The 20,124-nt window shown below is 42.0% G+C and overlaps 2 protein-coding genes across 3 annotated transcripts; one reads left to right on the top strand and one right to left on the bottom strand.

Moving 5' to 3' along the window:
• The first annotated feature begins 1 nt into the window (after position 1).
• On the top strand, positions 2-10,427 carry LOC146479751 (uncharacterized). 2 transcript variants are annotated; one of them, XR_014864876.1, is made up of 5 exons: positions 2-90; positions 1,349-3,476; positions 4,147-4,406; positions 6,422-9,861; positions 10,392-10,427. XR_014864876.1 is itself a non-coding variant. In XM_085110558.1 (4 exons), the coding sequence occupies exons 2-4, from the start codon at positions 1,621-1,623 to the stop codon at positions 7,978-7,980; spliced, it is 3,675 nt and encodes a 1,224-aa protein (XP_084966684.1). In that variant the 5' UTR covers positions 2-90; positions 1,349-1,620; the 3' UTR covers positions 7,981-10,352. The 2 variants fall into 2 exon arrangements, 1 of the variants encoding a protein (XP_084966684.1); XM_085110558.1 differs by lacking the exon at positions 10,392-10,427 and having other exon boundaries at positions 6,422-10,352.
• Positions 10,428-10,448: 21 nt separating this feature from the next.
• LOC146479750 (E3 ubiquitin-protein ligase TRIM71-like) lies at positions 10,449-18,696 on the bottom strand. Its single transcript, XM_085110559.1, has 4 exons — positions 16,990-18,696; positions 14,316-14,536; positions 12,904-13,840; positions 10,449-11,935 (listed from the first exon to the last, which is right to left on the bottom strand). The coding sequence occupies exons 1-4, from the start codon at positions 17,555-17,557 to the stop codon at positions 11,409-11,411; spliced, it is 2,253 nt and encodes a 750-aa protein (XP_084966685.1). The 5' UTR covers positions 17,558-18,696; the 3' UTR covers positions 10,449-11,408.
• Between the last annotated feature and the right edge of the window lie 1,428 nt (positions 18,697-20,124).

Below are 20,124 nucleotides of genomic sequence, written 5' to 3'. Positions count from 1 at the left end.
TAATTTATACTGGCAAATCTAATTTTCAAGCGCTTCTGGTGTGACGAAGGTTGACTACAGAAATCGAAGGAATTGGAAAACTCGGTCCAGGTAAGTGAGGCTTCGACATAGCGTAGGTATGATCAGTGGGCGAATAATGTAAAAACAGTGCTAGCTTTTAGTTTTGATCTGGGAATCAAGGGATTAAAACGATTATTCGTCAAACAGAATACTAATCGTGGCCATGCATGCGTGTGAAAACATTCAAGACCATTCAACATGATCGAAATCCGATGAAGCCACCTTGTTTCAACATTTTGATCGCCAGGTTTCGGTTTAGTGAAACATCGTTTGCCTTATTGTCAACTTCTCAGATCGGCTGGACCTTTAGTTGGGCAGATATCATGAACGATCCAAACCTCAAACACGGTGATAATTTGCATCGAAACTTATGCAAAGATATATACAGGACGAATCACCCGTAGACATTTTCACTGAATTAAGTTTTAGAACTTGAAATCTGTTTGAGGGAAAAGACAGAAATACGATGAATGAGAAGTCAAATGCTTGAGCTTGAGCTTTTGAGTGAAGGAGTCGAGACCAGCAGACTCTCGAAGCAGACGCTCTTTTGGCTCGTCACGCAATCTTTCCTTCCCAACGAACGTGACGAGCCATAGGAGCGTCCGCGTCTGCGAGGGAGGCTAAGAGCAAAGGGCGAGCATTATAATTTACATCACCCTACGTTAGATTTCATTAGTTTGATTCGAAAATGTAGGAAAATCACATGGAATCTTTCGACTGACCAATCCTGCGATGTAAAATTGCAAACTTTACTTTACTATAGTTCACCGTCGAAGCGTCAGGGCTGTTCAAGGTGGCCATTTTAAGATACCCGGTTTTCGTTTAACTTTAGGAAAATAATAATCTGTCTGTTTTCGAAGAATAGTGAAAAAAAAACTCTCGACTGGAAAGCGAGAAGTAACCGTAACTGGTGTCATCCCATCGCGTGGTCTACAGCAGTATCCGCGGTAAAAAGACGATTCACAGGAATCTCTTTCCTGATCCTGCTTAAGAGCAGAGGAACACTTCTTTAGCCCATAAATAATGCTACGTAGAATGTAAACGAATACTTCTTTGTTCTGTACAATGTAAACGAACACTTCTTTGCCCCATAAATATGCTCCGTACTATGCAAATGAACACTTCTTTGCTCCATAAATATGCCCTACAATGCAAACGAACACTTCTTTGCAACATAAATGTTCCGTAGAATGCGATGATAACTGTGATCTGCTAAATTTCTCTAGATCTATTTACTTTACTTCTTGCAAACAAATAAAACTGAACAGCCCTTCTTCATTTGTCTTAGGTGAACAACGGTCCTCGGGTAGTGGCCATAAAGTAACCACGTACCTTTAAGTTCGTCTTTTCTTGGAATAAAGTGACAGCAACAAGCCATATGGGAGTGGAATTCACTTGGTAGAAAGTTATCCTGCCCAGTAATCTCCCGAAGGCGAGTCAAATCGAGTCATTCCTGGAACCAGGGGTACTGCACCTTTCATAAACGGACACAGGACGAGGTAGCATTTCTGGATAAACGTGCTAGCCATATACTGGCAGTAAATTAGATCAGTGAACATAATGGAAAGCCCAGTAGCTCCTCAAAACATAGAGGCCAGGAATAATTTTGACGTGATTGAAAGCTGTGCAGCCTATCAAGCTACAGAACGCGCTTCACATCAAGTCATTCCTGGAACAAGGAGTTCTTTACCTTTGAAAAGAGAAACAGATCTCGGCGAAGGATGCCAGTATGAGGAGATAACCAGCCACATACATGTAAGAAATCAAATAAACGTGATGGAAAGTGCTGCAGCTCATCTTTGCTCAGAAACCGCTGGGGTCTTTCCTGGTGGTGACACAACGGTGGCACCTTTCAAAATAGACACGGATCGTGGTAAAGAAAGTGATTCTGAGAATGTAGCCAGTCATCCAGATTCAGGAAATGTCATTGACGTGACCAAACGATCTGCCTTGGCAGCTCATCATGGTACAGAGGCCTCATCAAATGTAGTCATTCCTTATGATAACAACGCTGCTGTACCTTTCGGTATGGATACGCATCTTGGCGTGGAACGAATCAATTATGAGAAAATAACAAGCAATGTACAAGTAGGAAATAACATCGACGTGATGGAAAGCTCTACTTCAGCGCCTTATCAAAATCCAGAAGCGGCATCAAATGGAGTCATTTCTGATGGTGACATCCCAGCGGTACCTTTCAGCATGAACACGGATCTTGGTGATCTCGGCGAAGGGAGGTATTTTGATGAAGAAATCTTCGAGTGCTCCTATTGTGATACATTTTCATCACGGTGTGAGGATATTGAAAAACACATAAGTGAAGCGCATTCTGACGAAATAAGAGCAGTACGTTCTGATCAGGGCCAGGACCTGAACAGTTCTTCAGTGGAGGGTCTTCCTTGCGGAACGAACAGTTCTGAGGAAGTAGCCAACCACACGAGAAGTGACCTCCACATCCCGGAATGTTCTGCAGTTGAGCAAAGCACAGAATATGCAGCAAATCAAATCACTGTCGATGACGACAGTCTCACCTTACCTTTTAACAAGGACACGGATCTTGGTGTGAAGATCAAATCTGGAGAGGATATCTTCAAGTGTGCGCATTGTGATGAAGTTTCAAAACGACGTGAGGATATTGAAAGCCACATGAGTGATGAACACTTGGACAAAGTAGGAGCTTTTGGTTCGGATCGTGGTTTGGACCTGAACAGTGCTCCCTTGGAGAGTCTTCGTTGCAGAATGAGTATTTCGGAGGAAGTAACCAGCCGGACGGGGGATGAGATTCACATGATGAGAAGCTCTGCAGCTGATCAAGGCGTACAGCACGCAACAACTCAAAATCAAGGCTTTTCTGGTGGCAATAGTTCCACATTTCCTTCGAACAAGGACACGAATCTTGGTGTTGGAAGCAACTCTAACGAACATGTCTTCAAGTGCGCGTATTGCGATGTAGTTTCAAAACAACGCAACGAGATTGAGACTCACATATACAAAGAGCATTTTCTGAACATAGACCTGTGGGAGAGCCGTACACTGCCTACCAACAATGGCACCAATCTTGGAACTGTGAGCCATTCGGAAGAAGTAACTTTCAAGTGCGCTTACTGTGATACACTTTCAAGAAGTCGAAAGAATATTGAAATTCACATAAGCGAGAAGCATTCTCAAGACACAAGAGGGGCACGTAACAACAACGACGCAGATGTCGGAGGAGCGAGCAATTCTGCGGAAGTGAACTACAAGTGTACTTACTGTGATAAAGTTTCAAACTGCAGGGAGGAGATTGAAAATCACGTGAGCGAGAATCATTCTGGTTCTCACGTGAGCAACAACCCAAACAGTTCTTCCTTGAAGTGTCTTTCTTGTGGGAAAGTGTTTTCTTGCCAGGAGGACTTGACACTCCACAGCAGTGAGAGGTATGTTTTGACTTTTTTTCTGATTCTGGTGTTTGGTGTTATGGTGTTTTAGGCTGCTTTTCACTAGTGACATGTACGCAAGCTCTTCATCGTGAAAATGCGCTAAACTCAAGCATAGGCACAATAGGAAGCATAATCTTGTCAGATTTATTTCTTGGTCAAACAGGTGTAGCACATAGCATCCTTCTAGTCGTAAGTTGCGGGGCCTGTCGTATAAAAGGCACTGTTGGGCTACCTAAATTTGATTTACTTTTAATGGTTTTTGGGATATAGTTTTGCTGAGACGCAGCTCAAAAGAAATCCCCAAAGGCTATATGGCACTCCCCTAAAGTCTTTAATGTAACAAAAAATCAAACGAAAGGCATACCACTTATTTAGTCCAATATCGTTTGATTGGCAAAACGCGGAGTCCGTTATTTCACTTTGTTAAGAACTACCATGAGAGAGTTCTCGCAGAAAGTTCCATGCATGACCTTCTTTTTTTTTTTTTCTGGTCAAGGCATCCCTTCTAAGTAGTCGTTTTTAAAGAGGTCATATTACCCTCCTGACGAGGACTGACTGACTGCTTGGGAGGCTAGATCAAGGGTAAAATTGCAATAATTCGAGGTCCTGCTCAACTGTCGTGCCCCTTATGTATTCGTGTGTAAAATTACATTTTTGTTCTTCAAAGTTGTGGTGCAGAAGCTGGCCTTGATGATCACGAGCAGGCCGATGAGGCCACTTATCCTTGTCCTTCATGTACTAAAGTGTTTCGTTGCAAAGACAAATGGACCTCGCACAAGAAGAGCTGCAAGTATGACGAAAAATGCCCATATTGTGGTCAGAAGCTCAGGATGAGACATGATCTGTTAGAGCATGTGGTTCGTAGTCATGAAAATGAAGATCCAAGTAATTTGGTGCCCGAATCCTCTCTGAAGGAAGCATCCGAAGGTAAGAGGTACACCTGAGCTAAACTGCCAAACGGGTTAAGGACGGTACCTACGTTTGTTACGTCTTTAATCCCAGTAAGTGTAACGCGCCAGAGAACTTCCCTTGAGCGTTCATTTGAAATAGAAAAGAGCTATTAATTATCAAAAGTGACACCACCAAAAATATATAAAACCTGCTACGGTATTTTTCAATAAGAAATATATAAAGGAAGTTGGGTTTCGGGCGTGAAATGCAATACATGAAGACGTCCTTCGTTCATGAAAGGATGATGGGTCGCAAGACCTCTTAAATGAAAATGCTTGAAAATTGTACGAAACGCAATATATCGCCACAGCAAAAGAAGATACAAGTTTGTAGCTTGACTATGACCACAGAAGAGGTACAAGTTAATACTTCCTTCAGGCGGAGCACACTCAGAAAATTACAGAAAATTGAAACGACGCAGTTATTTATGCTCTAGTGGTTGATTGACAGGTGAAGCTGAGCATGCGCAGGTAGCAAAGGGGTCAATATAGCCCGTAGATGGCGCAGCGATATCAGTCCGTTTTGATCACATGACTTAAAAACCGCTCTCCGATTGGTTATGGACTATATCGATCCCATTTCAGTACAACTTGTACAGGACAGGTCCCTTGATACAAGGACTTCTTGTTGAAGATCGTACTAACCATAATTCAAATCCACTTAAGGTGGCCGAACACAGTTTGCGCGCGCTTTACAGATTCTGTTAGTGATGCTATTAAGCGCGCGCTAGGGTTGTGGTAAGCAAATACTATCGATCCCTCGATTTTATACCAAATGGATCACAAAGGTAAGTTTTACTGTCAAAATAACTTAATTTCTCGTTTGTGAATCCTTCACCATTTATCGCCGAACAAAGAAAGTGAGTTCACAATGAGCTAACCTTTTTTGTACGCGTTTAATCTTTGCTGAGAAAACCTAATTAAAAGCCACGCATGCGCATTTGAGCAAAAAATTGTGACTGGCGTTTTTAATAGAAAATGAACTGTTTTCTAAGGAACTGCTCGTTAGAATTTCGTGAAATTTGACAAAACATTAGTTTTCTAAAGGCGTAACTTGCCTACAAACCAAAAACAAAATCTAACAGAGGGTATCTTCAAAAAACATTAAAGTGCAAAACCAACATTTGCAGGAGATCTTTCTGTTAAAATTACACGAAGGCAGCCTCGCTATGTCAGTATTTTGTGACTTTTTCTGGTTACAAAAAAATTAAAAAACTCTAACGAGTGCATTTTCTAAAAATTAAGGAAAACCATTATTTGTGGACGGTTAATAGCTTGCTGCGTTGCCATGGCAACAGCACCTTGCTCAACAAGAAGTATCAAAATTTATTCCTCTTTAGTTAATCTTGCACCATACTAATTTCGAGTACTCAGAATTACGTAGTTTTCAAATAATGTTTACTAACACCTGTGTACTGGAAAACTGCGTTCGGCCACCTTAATAGGCAACACTGTCAGTTAAAGATTTATAGAATCCCGGATATGCACTGTTATCACAATTCGATGGGACATTTGACTTATATTTGATTGATTACAAATCTGGCTGAGTAACTGACGGACTGACCAACTGTCTGACTGGCTGGGTGACTGACCGACTACCTAATTGATTGATTGATTGATTGATTGATTGATTGATTGATTGATTGATTGATTGATTGATTGATTGATTGATTGATTGATTGACTGACTGACTGACTGACTGACTGACTGGCTGACTGGCTGACTGACTGACTGCCTGCCTGACTGACTGACTGACTGACTGACTGACTGACTGACTGACTGACTGACTGACTTTGTGACTGACTGACTGACTGACTGACTGACTGACTGACTGATTGACTGGTTGGTTGGTTGGTGGGTGGATGAATGGATGGATGGACGGACTAATTGACTGACAGAGAGGCAGACAGACAGGACGCAGTTTGTACAACGATTTTGTTCTTTTCATTGATATAAGATAACCTTTTTTTTTTTTTTCTTTGTGACCTTCAGGTGCTGCACCAGGAAGATTTAAATGCTGTTTTTGCCCAGGGGAGTTTGACACTCTTAAAAGCTTGGTGCAACACTGGGTTTTCAATCACAGACGCAAAATGAAAGCCAAAGGTCGAAAGATGAAGGTGAAATGCTGGATTTGTCAAAAGGAACTAAAGTCAAAGAAAAGCCTGCGGAGGCACATCCAGGGTCACACGGGTGAAAAGACAATACCGTGTGACCACTGTGACAAGTATTTTTGTACTAAAGCTGAGCAACGACGTCATTTAACATTCCTTAATATGGAAAGATCCTTCAAGTGTGAGCAGTGTGGAAAAGGTTTCAAGGGACAGCACCACCTAGACCTCCATATAATGCGACACGGAAGCGAAAGGCCATTTCAGTGTCCACACTGCGATAGATCGTTCAAGTTTAATTCGAAACTAAAGGAACACGTGCGGGTTCACACTGGAGAGAAGCCTTATGAATGTCGGTACTGCGATGAGGGATTTGCCTTGACTCGACAACGGACTCGACACGAACTGAAAAAACATGGTGTTGGCGCAAAAGAGTACAAATGTGATCAATGCTCAAAAACGTTTAAATCGCGGAATACACTGAGCACTCACAGAAGAATACACTCGGATGATGTACTACGATGTGACCAATGTCCTTTTGTTACAGTCCACAAAGTTAACCTGGATATGCACTATGTCAGGCATACAGGTGAAAAGCCATACAAGTGTGACCAATGTCCCATGCAGTACAGCCAGATATCCCGCTTAAACATTCACATGCGTACCCATACTGGAGAGAAGCCGTACTCGTGCGAGCAGTGCGACAAAGCGTTCGTTGACAGCTACAGTCTGAAGCGACATAAGAGAACGCATACAGGAGAGAAACCCTACAAGTGCAGCTACTGCAATAAGAGCTTTGCGCAAGGATGCCAGAAACAGTTCCATGAAAGAACACACACCGGAGAAAAACCCTACGAGTGCTCGCAGTGTGACAAGAAATTCACCCGCAGGCAGGAGCTGAACAAGCACATAGCGACTCACGAGAAAGCTAAAAAGGCAGATAAAAAGAAAAGGAAAAGGAAAGAGTCCTTTGAAGATTTGCAACGTGAAAGAAGAATAACCCGAAGCCGAGTAAGTCAGCACTCGGCGGCGGCACACGAGAAAGCAAAAGATGCAGCTGAAAAGAAAAACGAGTCGATTTCAGGAGATTCGCAGCGTAACAAGAGATTTACCCGGAGTCAAGAAGGTAACAAACACTTGTTGGCACACGAGAAAACAAAACAGGGAGCCAAAAGGAAAAGAAAAGAGTTGTCTGAAGATTTGCAACGAGACAAGAGATACACCCGCAGCCGAATGCTAAACAACCACTTGACTACTCGCCAAAATGTTGACCAACCAGCTGAAAGGAAATTAAGGAAAAGGAAAGAGTCCTGCCAAGATTCGCAGATTAAGGGGAAATTATCTCGCAGACAAGAAGTGACCCAAAACATGACGACTCACAAGAAATTTAATAGGCCAACGAACAGGAAATTAAGGGAAAGAAAGAGCAAGCATTCCCCTTAAGATTCTCCAGTAATATCTCATACCAGTTAAATTTCCAGCAATATGCCAAAGATGTGATGGTAATGGTAAGGTTGCATGTCGCCTTAACCACACGTAAACGGAAAGGTTCTGTTGTACACATCGTCAATCAATTTGTGCTTGGCGACTCCAGATTTCGCTTTGTTTTTCCCAAGGTACCAAGAGTGAGTTTCTGTCAAGCTACTAATTCCTTGTTCATGTCAAATTTCAAACCACATCTGGAATATCAGAAAGAAAGGCATTAATCGAATCCTCACTTAAAATCTCTGTGTTCAATAATTTCAGCACATTTATAACATTTTTACGATATTTTTGCTGTTAAAGGACTGATACGATCTGTGAGCTGTTTTTGGATAAGGTAGGATATGTTTATTTTACCATTTTTGTCGTGAAATGCGAGGTGTTTCGCTTGATGGGCTGAAATAGGATATCGAGCCTCTTCCCAGTCGTCCTCTGCGCGCAATGAGATGTGACGTCACATGTTGAGTTGGCCCCAAGCCTTCGACAGATAAGCTCGTTTACCTAAATAGCGCTTTTAGGCCCGCGAACGAGGCTGAGTGTCAGAAATAAGTTTTTTTCTGGGGTGTGGGGTGAAATTTGGTAAAGTTTTTATCCATATTGATCTCAAATATGGTATTGATTTTTTTACCATTTATGGCTGACGCGGATATGAAAGGTCGGCTTTGTATTTATAATGGTAATTGAACTGAGTGGAGTGCAATTTGGTCTAAAATCATACGCGTGATTTCAAAATCGAACGAGCGCGCAGTGCGAGTTTGATTTAAAATCACAAGTATGATTTCAGCCCAAAATTACACGACACAAAGTTCAATTACCACTTTATTACACCTATTTTGAAATCACCGAGTATCATTGTCAATATTAATATTGTATTTGTGTTACTTCATTTCCATTTTGATGGGCTAAAGAAAGGATGCAATGTAGAGCAAAAATGGTACAATTTGGGAATAAATCGCACCGTTGAGAGCCAATCAGATTGCAAGGATCACCAGTGATTTCAAAATGGTGTAAGAAATATTTAAATTAGGGTTTTTAAAGTTTTCGTTTTGTGTGCAGCACTCCATAAATATCAAATTATACTTTAAGTCTGTTTCAAAGGACGTGCTATTCTAACTGCCACCGTGCCGACCAAAATGGGACGCGCATTAAATTCGACTTTGGTGCGCGTTTGAATCCAAGTCATTTACACTGAACCATTGACTGCCATGTTGTACCAGGATCACCCAAGGTTTCATTTCGGTGGATATCTGTTGCGAAGGCCTTGACCGCCTACGAAATTTGAATTCAGTTGTAAAGAAACTGCAATTTTTTTCTACGAAATATCAGCTCTGGAAAACTAGTTCTTTTCGTTTTCGGAGGGGCATTTATCTCGTTGAAAAAAAACACGAACTAAGGTCAGCTAGCGTTTTGAAAAAGCCAATTACAGCTGGTACAAAATTTGTCAAACTGACAATTAAGATTCTGTTCCCTAAACACCGCTTTCTGTGCCTTAATTTTCCAACTAAAGCATCGGAACTAGCTCCGAAAAATATGCCTTTACAAGGCCACCAAATGATCTGGAAAAACAGAAGACAACGTTTTAAGTGTATTTTGCTTTAATTAATTATTGTTCTCGTTGGGTCCCCCTATTGCATGGTAAGTCAGTTCTGTGTCGTGATACGCGGCTGTGAACAGGCAGCGGCACAAATTGCTATTGTTGTGCCGAAGAGAATTCATAGTTTGTAACTAAAAATGGATGTTGCTTTGGATTTTCGCCGACAATCATTAATGAGAGTTTAGTTTTGGAGCTCGCATTTTGAATGCAGTATCTTCGGCGTCTGAATCGAAGCCGCCCTAGGGAAGGTGAGGGAACCATCCCACAAGTCAGTCGGTATTACGCAATAGATTTTCCCATCTTGCGACGGAATTTTTAATTGTTCGTGCATTATCTTACATGGAAACGTATCAGTACCATTTTATATATTAACAGACGTAAAGTCCACATTCAAAGCTATAGCTGCTTTCACTTAGATAGGTAAAGTGTGTTGTGTTTGGCTTCAGATATCTATTTGTATATTGTATTTAATTTCTTGCACGCTTTAATGATTCTATCAATCTTCTATACACCATTTGTCAAAATAAATATTATTTAACTTTATTTTGGTCTTTGCGATTTGTTAGCCTTGCTATTTTTTGCCTCCAAGCTGGCTCAGATCTCAAGGTCAAATGTATCGTGTTATCTACGTGGTACGACGATATTTGTCAATTTTGGGGAGGATTGGATTACATTGGACGCGACTTAACTTCTCCCCCACCCCTTACCCCCTTACCCCTGCGCTGACATCCGTTTCTGACTCGCATCCAGGCGTCTCTCTCGTTATGCACTGGTGAAGGTGAGGGGATAGTCCCACAAGTCAGTCCGCTATTACGAAAGAGAGACGCCTGGGACGAGACAGCATCTTTTGCATGTCCAGTCTCTGATTGGTTGACTGCGTTATTTTTTTCTTTCTTTCTTTTAACCAGAGATAGGGATTACCTTGAATTTTGTTTTACAAAGTCATTATCAATCACTCACTGACGTTCCATAATTTAATTCACTGATGATGGCTTCCGCTCAGGTTGTCGAAACATCAGAGTCAATGCCGCCTGGATGGTCCCAATTTACTTACTTATAGCTCGAGCAATTCTAATCCTTGTCTTACTAAACAAACTGAAATATAACAGCGTCGTTCTGTTTCTTTCCCTAGAGTTAGGAAAAAGACTAAAAGGGATGTACTCGTTAAAATTACACTAGAGTGGTGATGTTCTCTCTTGAATTGGCTGTGAAACTTTCAAGTAGTTTTAACTAACAACTTTGGTTTTAAAATAGAAAATAGAAGCTGCTTGCCGGTTCTTTCTAATTTGCAAACATTTACTTGATATTTTAGCATAAATAACTTATTACTGAATATTACTTGGTTTCTTTCCGGCAACCTACACGAAAGCAAAAGGCACTGGCGCAATCAAATAATAGGTCCTCATTGGTAATTTCCTTGACTTTTTCTTGAAAGCGTAAAAATGGGAAATAATTTTTCCACTTCCTAACACGTGCATTCTTGGTTGCAAAAAGTCTAAGACAATGCTAAATTAGATATTCGGCAGCCACTTTCAGGGCGCGCTTTTAGCGCTAGCGGACATATTCTGTTCATTCTGAAAAAGGAATACGCTGAAAAAATCTATGTTGTATCTATTGCCTAGTACGGAAAAATATCCAAATGGCCAAAGTAAAAGAATCGAACTCTTATTAATGTTGAAAAAGAACATATTTATTTTTTCGAGGTATTCTGATTATCCGGAATATGTCCCCCTAAAGAAACCGCGCCGTAAGTCTTGTCTGTTTTAATTTCCTCACTGGAAGATAAATACTTAACTTAAAAGACCTGTACTCGATGGTTATGCCTGTCGGCGACTATTACTCGTCCATCTTTTGTGAGAGCCAATCCACCCGGAAACTTGAATTCTCCATCTCCATCACCTTCACTGCCAAAAGCAGCGTAGAACTTCCCATCGGGCTGGAAGATCTGAACCCGGTGATTTTGAAAATCACCCACAATGATGAATCCCTCGGGATCTACTGCGATTCCCCCGGGACGGTCGAGCTGACCGCTTTCGCTACCTTTCCCGCCAAAAGTGAACTCGAACTTGCCGTTACAATCGAACTTAACAATACGGTTGTTTTCTGTGTCGGTTACCAGGTAACCGTTGTCCTCGGTGGCGGCCACGTGGTTTGGACTGTTCAGTTGTCCGTTTTCGCTGCCATGGGAACCAAAGGACATGATGTGTGTGCCGTCCATCTTGAAGAGTTGGACTCTGTGGTTGTCTTTATCAGCGATCAACAAGTTGCCATCTTTGGTCAGAGCTAGGCCAGCCGGGTGAGTTAGCTTCCCGTCCTCACATCCTAAAATATCACAGTAATAGAGCGGCTTTCAGCTGAGTGGTGGGGAAATAATTTTGTTTTTGCTTTACTACGGTCAAAAAACACTCGCGCCTCTTTCTCCACGCTGATCATTAATATAGAGGTACAAGTGTTGCCGTACAACCAAAATCAATCGCGACTTGTTCGTTCTCGATTTCCCGTACTTGACATCATTTTCTTGTATGTGCTTCATAATGTTAGCTTATCTTCGTTTTCCCGCGCTTGGTGCCGGTTACTAATATGTGATTCGAGTTCTGATTGGTTCATTGTGTTGCTTACGTCTATTGTGATTGGTTAGAGTGAATACTTTGGTTAGGGTTTTAAGACACTCAAATGAACACCACCCCATAATAGGTTAAACTGTCACAGACGCTCTGAAAGGGTTACTGAGGTCTGGGGATCGGGCTTTGATTTGCCAAAACATTGGAAAAGGGATCTCAGCCGCAGAAAGGTGGGAACTGGCCAGTGGTACTTAGGACGTTTCCATTTGATGGAGTTACAGTAACTAGTACAGCAAGATAGAAAGGAAATGATAGTTTGAAAACATTTTAGTATGGAAATGAGATTTATATCTTTCCTGAACACCTTGTGAAATGGCGAGATATTAACTGAAAACTAAGAATTGACAAAAGCCTGAAGCAGATTCTCAGTACAACAGCGAATCTAGCTAGCCTGGAGCTTGCAATTGATTTGGGTTCCACCCTGTTTGGCAAAGTAGATACTAAAAAGTTCCCGGGGTTAGGGGGTGAAATGTTTTCTCTTCGGGGCCCCAACGTATTTATGCCGGGCCCCGGTCTCCCACCTTACACGAAGCTATGGATCCCTTGTGCTTTACAAAAACCAACATCTTCAAATTCCAATTCGACCTGGAATGCACGAACACCTTTGAGCGAGTTCCTAGAACTCTTTGGTGCTTAGTGAGTGAATAAATTACATTTACTGTCGCTCACCTTTAGCTCCGAACTTGCCAATAAATTTCCCCTCGGGACTAAACAGCTGAACGCGGTGGTTGTCCCAGTCTGATACGACAATTATCCCATTGGCATCCACCAAAATACCGCACGGGTTCTGGAACTGACCATCCCTGCTTCCGCGGGATCCAAAATCCTGGAGGTGTTTTCCAAGCGCGTCAAACTTTTGAACTCTACAGTTCACAAAGTCCGTAACATAGATATTTCCCTCCTTATCGGTTATCACGGAACAAGGTTGTTTGAACTCTCCGCTCTTGGTCCCTTGGGAGCCTATCTTCATGAATGCTGGCCCAACCTTTTGGTAATCGATTCCCTCCACCACGTTGACACTGAAAGGGCTTCCTTCAATCTCACGCCCACGGACTGCTACGTGCAGAGTGTGCTTGCCTTGCGTGACAGGGGTGTAACGCACTTTCATAGTACCGTCGCCGTTGTTCGTGACTTTGTTTCCGAGGAAGAATCCTTCTGGAGCCTGAACCTTGACTTGTACCGGGCAAGCATGATCACCTTCAATCGATGTATTCCCGAAGCGATCTTTCATTTGAACGACGAAGCACGACTCCACTCCGACTTTGCCCGATTTGATTCCGAGACCACGAGCGTTGCACAATGCGGTGAAAGTTACGCTTGATGTCACACGTCCCATCGTGGTTGCCACACTTTCCACGGATTCCATGTCGAGGATGTAGTCGATGACATCGTTTTCTTCTGGCTCTTTGTAATCCAGTTTTATCGCATTCAGCTCATCCAAGCGATCAAGCATCAACTGGCGAAGTTGAATAATCTCACACTCATTGCCATGGAGAACCACATTCTCAACGAAGTCACGTGAGCTTGTGTACTTAAAGAGTTCTGCCTCGAGTTGGTTTTGTTGGTGGCGGAGGACTGCCTCTTTCTCTTGTTCAAGGGCGTCAACCTTTACGTAAAAAACGACGATAAATTGAAACGAAATGTAAAAATATTCTTTTATAGCACTTCATTGTCCTGCCGGAGTCTTAATAACTTCTTAAGAAATTGTTAAAATTATGAAAACGACAGAGCCAAATATTAACTAATTTTCTGTATGTTCTCCTGATCAGAACTTTAGCCGCCAAAGCTTGCATCATAAGATATACCTCGTCTAATGCGACTCTGGTTTAATGTTTGCAAGCTCTCCATAAATTATGTTTTTTAGTTTTTACAGGCTTAAATCAGGCCCCCACACCCCCACCCCCAACTCTAGCTTAAAGTCCTTTCTTTGAAGAAAAATAGCACTTTATGGCTCTCCTTGGATCCACATCGAAGCTTGATTGACTAGACTAAATATGGCCTTTGGGGTGAAAGTGATCGTTAACCGTCTTCAAAAGTCCACGTTATCAGGTACTAAATGGAAACGTAACAGAATTATTTACCCTAGCCAATATTTCCTGTTTCCTGGAAACAATTCTCTTCACGCATTCTTCAGCCGTAGCGGTTATCTCGCTTTTAGCAGCTTCTGCGCGTGCGCGCAACTTAGCGGTCATGGACTTGACCTCTTGCACTGCATCTTGGACGGGGGGGATCTTTTCCTCGATGCAGAAATTCAGGCGCTCATCGATGAGAACCTTCCGCTCTTCCAAAGCTTCTTTAAGACCTGAGACAATTTCCAGAAAAGAATAAAATGAGCAAAAATGTAACAAGTTATCTATATACGTAGAATACTATCATCTTCAGGCCATGAACACCTTTGCGCTGAGCTCCCCTAGCGGACAATATTGTTAGACAACCATATTGTAAGGATATTAGGATGCTGCATACTTCCCACCGTTGGCACGCAGGACGGATTTCAGGAAATAATGGGTTCAAATTCCAGATGGACCATAGACCAAGGAAATAAACTTATTTATATTTTTATCTTCTGGTTCCATTTATCACCCCTTCTCAAATACGACAGTTGTGTCCTTGGGCGGTGATGTAAAGCTGTTGTCCTCTTCTACTTTCTTACACTCAAAGTAGATGAGGATGTTGAAAACCAGCATCCGTGTACGAAATTACATGAGTAGGGCACGTCTAAAGTGTTGTGCTTTGACATATGCAGTCGTCATCATTATCAATGCTTTCTTACATTGCTGCTCTACCCAAAATTGCCATTATCGCCACCTGCTGGGAGGGGGATACTTGGTTTGGTACTTCTGTCGTTTTATAAGATGTTCAATAAAGTTGAAATGTCAAAATTTGTCATTACTGTGGTTTGAACTTAAGGGTATCACAGACAGGCAGGCCGCTAGCACCTCCAAGAGAACCTGTTACCCCTTCGAGGAGCTACTTTCAATGCCCCATCAGTATCCCCACCAGGGTTCCTTCACCCGAGAAAATTCATAATCACCTCTCTTTTATTAATTTAAAATTTCGAAGTTTAGGTCTTGATTTTTGCATTAACCTTCAATGTCTTGGTTATAATCCGCCAGCCCTCATTGACGCATGATTGTGGCAAAGAGAAGGTATATCTGAGTTTGAATCTGATTTTTAGTGTCTTGTCTCAGTTTCTGAATCCAGTCGTACCAAATGTCTGCAGAAGAGCCGTCAAGGGATTGTGCAACGTGCCTGAATCCAACACCCGTTTTACCGGTTTTTCTTCAGATATCCTTGTCCAAACCAGTTGCTTTAATTACCGGTGCTCTTTTCACAAAGTGTTTGTTTTGATTCCATTACCTGCTAACTAGCGAACATATGACGAATATTCAATATTTTGACGAACGAATACTGCTTCTTAACGATACTGAGAACGCGGCATACGCTGATCCTTTCAAATTTTATTTTGTATAACTCGTAAATCTTTGAGCAATCCATGTTGTAAACGGCTATGTCCGATAGGCGACAACCTTCATGAGATTACGTTTTCAGAATCAGTTGTAACTTAAGGTTTTCGTAAGCAAGGAACCACCTTTTTTCCTAAACGACATTATTTTCTTATCACGAGGGTCGAAATCTATTGGGTGTAATTTTAGTGATCCACTCAGGCCAAGAAGGACCACAATTATCTTCTTTATTGAATGGCGCTTAAAATCAAATCTCCTATACTCTTGTTTACCACTTTATATTTGTTTTCTCTTTTTATGCTACCGAAACTATAGAATATAGAATATAGGTCAACAATTCGGCGTGCCTCGTTGTGCAACTAGATTTCACAATTAAGGAATATGTCGCTACATGCATCTGTTTCAGCTTAACATTGCTTGCAAATTTCTAAGACGCTAACATAATCGTAAAACAAATCAAAGTTTTTGTAAGGTTTTCAAAAACATACCGTGAATCGATTAATTGGAATCACAAGAAAGCCTTTAAAATCAGTTGATCACTGATTTTGTGGACAGCATCAAATGTTTCACAATTTTACAATTGTTGCTAACAAGGACAACCCTGGTTTGGCAGAAAATACTGAAATGTAATTTAAATGAACAAGACTACTCTTCCCTCTGATAACAATTTCTTGCATTTTACATTTTAGTGTAATATCTTAATTAGAGTCGTTATTATTCAAAATGACAGCTCATATGATGGTTGCTGAAAACAAAATATAACTCAGTCGAAAGCGAGCCATTCGTAGCAAATTGACAACGATTTGAATTCTAGTTTTTGATCTTTTATGGGAATTTTTCCCCTCTCAAGACATTTTTATCCGCTCAAACTTCCATTTAAATCGATCAACGTTTTAACTCTCAAGATTTCTAGTTTGGTCGCTATTAATAGCTCTCGTGCGCTCTCCTCGAATCCCGCACTCTCTCAAATACTGTTCAAGTTTTCCCCCTTGTTTCAGCAAAGCCGCTAATTTTCACGCACTCTCATTGCGTTTAGTTTGCTTTCAAAGAGATTTATAAGGTCCTCGTGTACCCTCAGAATGTTCTAGTGTTTACTTCGCTAACGGAGTTTAAACTCTGACAAGATTGCGTGCGCCTACATAAAGCCGGCCTAGTTTTTGTTTCGTTCTCGTGCGTTCTCAATGCGTTTGCGCTCTTATTAACACTTATGCGCTATCAAAGAGTTTGAACTCTCAAACTACTTTCGTTGTTCTTAGAAGCGGAGTTGACTTAAGGCTCAATTTCTTACCGGCATACTTGTGTCCGCGATGATCAAGAATCGTGCATTCACGACAGATCAAGCAATCGCACGGCACGCAGTAAAACATAAACATCTCGTCAACGTGTTGCGCACAAAAGGACGGACGATGCAGGGTCTGTTTATCGGCCTGAAGGGTGTCAAGCGACAGGATACGATGGTCCTTGGTGACTCGTATTCGTCGGTGAGCCAAAACGCAATTCGAGCACAGAAACTCGGCGCACTCGAGACATCGCGACGTCGCCGGCGCCTCGTCCTCGCAGTTTGTGCAGTGTAGAGTATACTCCTTGCTTGACTTTACGGACAAATGATCCAGCGCGTTTGTCAGGAGGAAATTGCTGGGGAGGATGTGGACTCCTTCCAGTGGAATCTGAGTCAGCTTTCGACAGAGAGGACAGACGATCGAGTTGGTGCCCGCTCCGATCACGTCGTAACTCTCCAGGCACTTGCGGCAGAACGAGTGAAGACATGATAAGATTTTTGGGTCCTTGAAGATGTTTTTGCAAATCGGGCACTCTAGTGATTGCGGTGAATATTTCTCGTCCTTCACTGTGGCCATTATTTGTGATAGTGAGCCGCGCGTCGCAACCCTTACTCGGTGATTGAAAGGAATAATTTTTTAATCAGCCCTTTTCCGCTTCATGCTTCGCGCTCTCAACTGCTTTCGCGGTGAGGTAATCTCATGAAACATTCATTGTGTGTTTTTAACAATCGGATTAATTTAGTTTTTTCAGAAACGAATCATCTTGAAAATGAAAAATAGTATACGCTTCCAAGCGGCGTTCAATTCAAGCTGTATATTCATATATAAATTGTCCGTGTTTTTAATTTGTTTTTCGGCCATTACTTGAATCAAAGGTTTAATACATGATCCGTTAGTCGGAGCTAGACCCAACCCTATTGATGTTTTATATCGGCATTTATTTCTCCCTCAAACCGTTTCGCCGGTTGGAGAAAGTGGAAATCTCGCGCCTCCCGGTAGAGAATAGCAAAACCGACAACACTTCGAACGCCGCAGTAATCATTTAAAGAATCGAACAGAGCCTAGTTTTACTAGGGCATCAGAGCGTGTTACTAACTGTTTAAGGGGAATTTGTTTACAAAAGAATGAATAAAAAGGGTTCGCTGGTACCGGCTGCTATTTTGTTACCACCACTTTGAAGTAGATTCCACTTGCTCGGCAATGTGAATCTGATGGGTTGAAGTACGTGACAGCGCAAGGCGTGTTTGACATGCGCGTTCACGTGATTCGCGGAGCGCTTGTTTACCGCCATAGAGAGTGCGTTCCCGATTCAAGAGCCCATCGGTAAAGTAATCGTTTTTGCACAGTACCGCTATACAAAGAGCCCAGTCGTTTTAAATTTATTTTTTAAGAAAAAACTCGCCTATGAAACAACTGTTACAGTGGTTCATGTGGACTTGACATGCTATATGGCCTGGGACCAGTTATTCAAAGCCCGATTAAGCTAATCCTGGGTTAACGTGAACTTTCATTCGAGTATATTTACTAATCCGTAAGGATTCGTCCAAAAGATTTTTGTCCCTTAGTTTTGAATTAGACTTTCCTTTACCATTAGTTAAAAATGAGCCTTTAAAATCATTTTTACTGAGCGAGATGAAAACCTCGGTTAACTTTTAATCGTGGATTAGCGTTAATCGGCTTTCGAACAACCCGGCCCAGGGTTTCACCGGTAGCCTAAGCATAAGAGTTCGTACAAGCACTTAGAACGCAAGTGCACACACAACGAACAAAGTGTCTTCACCCTTATGTTTCCTATGTTTTGTATTGACTCGTGCTCGGTGCTGCTTGTTGTCAGGCAAAACCGGCCTTATTTTGACGGTCTATTTGTGTACTGTGTACTGTACGAAACCAATCGACAATACATCCTAATTGCAAGTTGATGCCGCTTAGCAGCATTACTAAGAACACCAGTCTTTTGTCACCAGGATATTTTGCCTGAATTAAAAACATTCCTTTTAACTCTGCAAATTCTGAAAATACGATGACAGTTATCTGCGTGTTGCGAATGTTTGGTTTTGTTAACGATGACGTTTCGAGCTTCAGCCCTTCGTCAGAGCAAGTGAGCGAATGATTTGCCCTGACAAAGGGCTAACGCGTGAGACGTCTGCACTCGTATCCCTCTACGGTAGCCAAATTACCTTATCAACTCTGTTGATAAAACCTAACATTGGTTTCCACTCCGCACAGACGCAGCACCGCAGTTTCTTTAGAAGCGAACTCCCTTAAATGTGTCGTTGACTGCGAATAATAGGGAGCTTAAGCCGCAACGACGACGGCATCGGCAACGACAACGCCGCAAAACAATAGTTAACGAGGTTACCAATAGTCTGAAACTTAATATCTGTACTCGTATATTTAGTGTTGGTGATTGCGGGAAAGCAAACGTAAGCGTTCGTGGCCATTTTCGTGCGCTTTTGACACTCTTAACATGGATGCAATGCTGTGATTGGCTAGTAAGGCCCAGTTCAAACGCCAAACTTTTTCACGAGCCTAACTTAATTCAAATTAAGGTCGGCCCAAATCACGAAAATCCCGCCTTTTGATTCAGACACCGAACTTAATTAGCCAAGCTTAATTTACTTGAAGCGAAACCAATCGAAGTGTTAGCGTTTATTTTAATTTTATTTTTTTATTTGAAATACGTTATAATAATTTATGCATTAGGTTCGGCTCATGAAAAGTTCGACGTCTGAATCAAAGCCGTTCCAAAGCCGAAATTCCTGGCTGAGCCAGGCGGTAAGAACGGCTGAGCCGTTCCAAATTGAAACAGCCGTTCTCAACTGATAGACGCCGAGCCTTTCATGTTCTTAATTCGAGGTATTAGGTTCAGCTCATGAAAAGTTCGGCGTCTGATCCGGGCCTAACTGTGTATGTAGCAGTAGACACACCTGCCGCCAGTTTAGGCGGGAAATCTTTCATAGGTGGTATGAAGTGATGCGTGCCGTTGTAGGTTTTGGCGGGAAAGCAATTTTCTCCGCTGCCTGCCTGAGCGGGGATTTTTGATTTGTTTGGTCATGCATGAGTTTGTTTTCTGCGCTATGATTGGTCAGCAAGTATCTATGTACCCGACGATTTTGTGGCTGTCGTTTCTGGTTCGTTGAGCA

This window comes from Pavona decussata, unplaced genomic scaffold, assembly GCF_977016875.1.
Source record: "Pavona decussata unplaced genomic scaffold, jaPavDecu1.1 SCAFFOLD_58, whole genome shotgun sequence".
In the NCBI taxonomy this organism is placed as follows: Eukaryota; Metazoa; Cnidaria; class Anthozoa; order Scleractinia; family Agariciidae; genus Pavona; species Pavona decussata.
The sequence above is the reverse complement of the archived record's forward strand: the minus strand, read 5'-3'. Positions and strand labels throughout refer to the sequence as shown.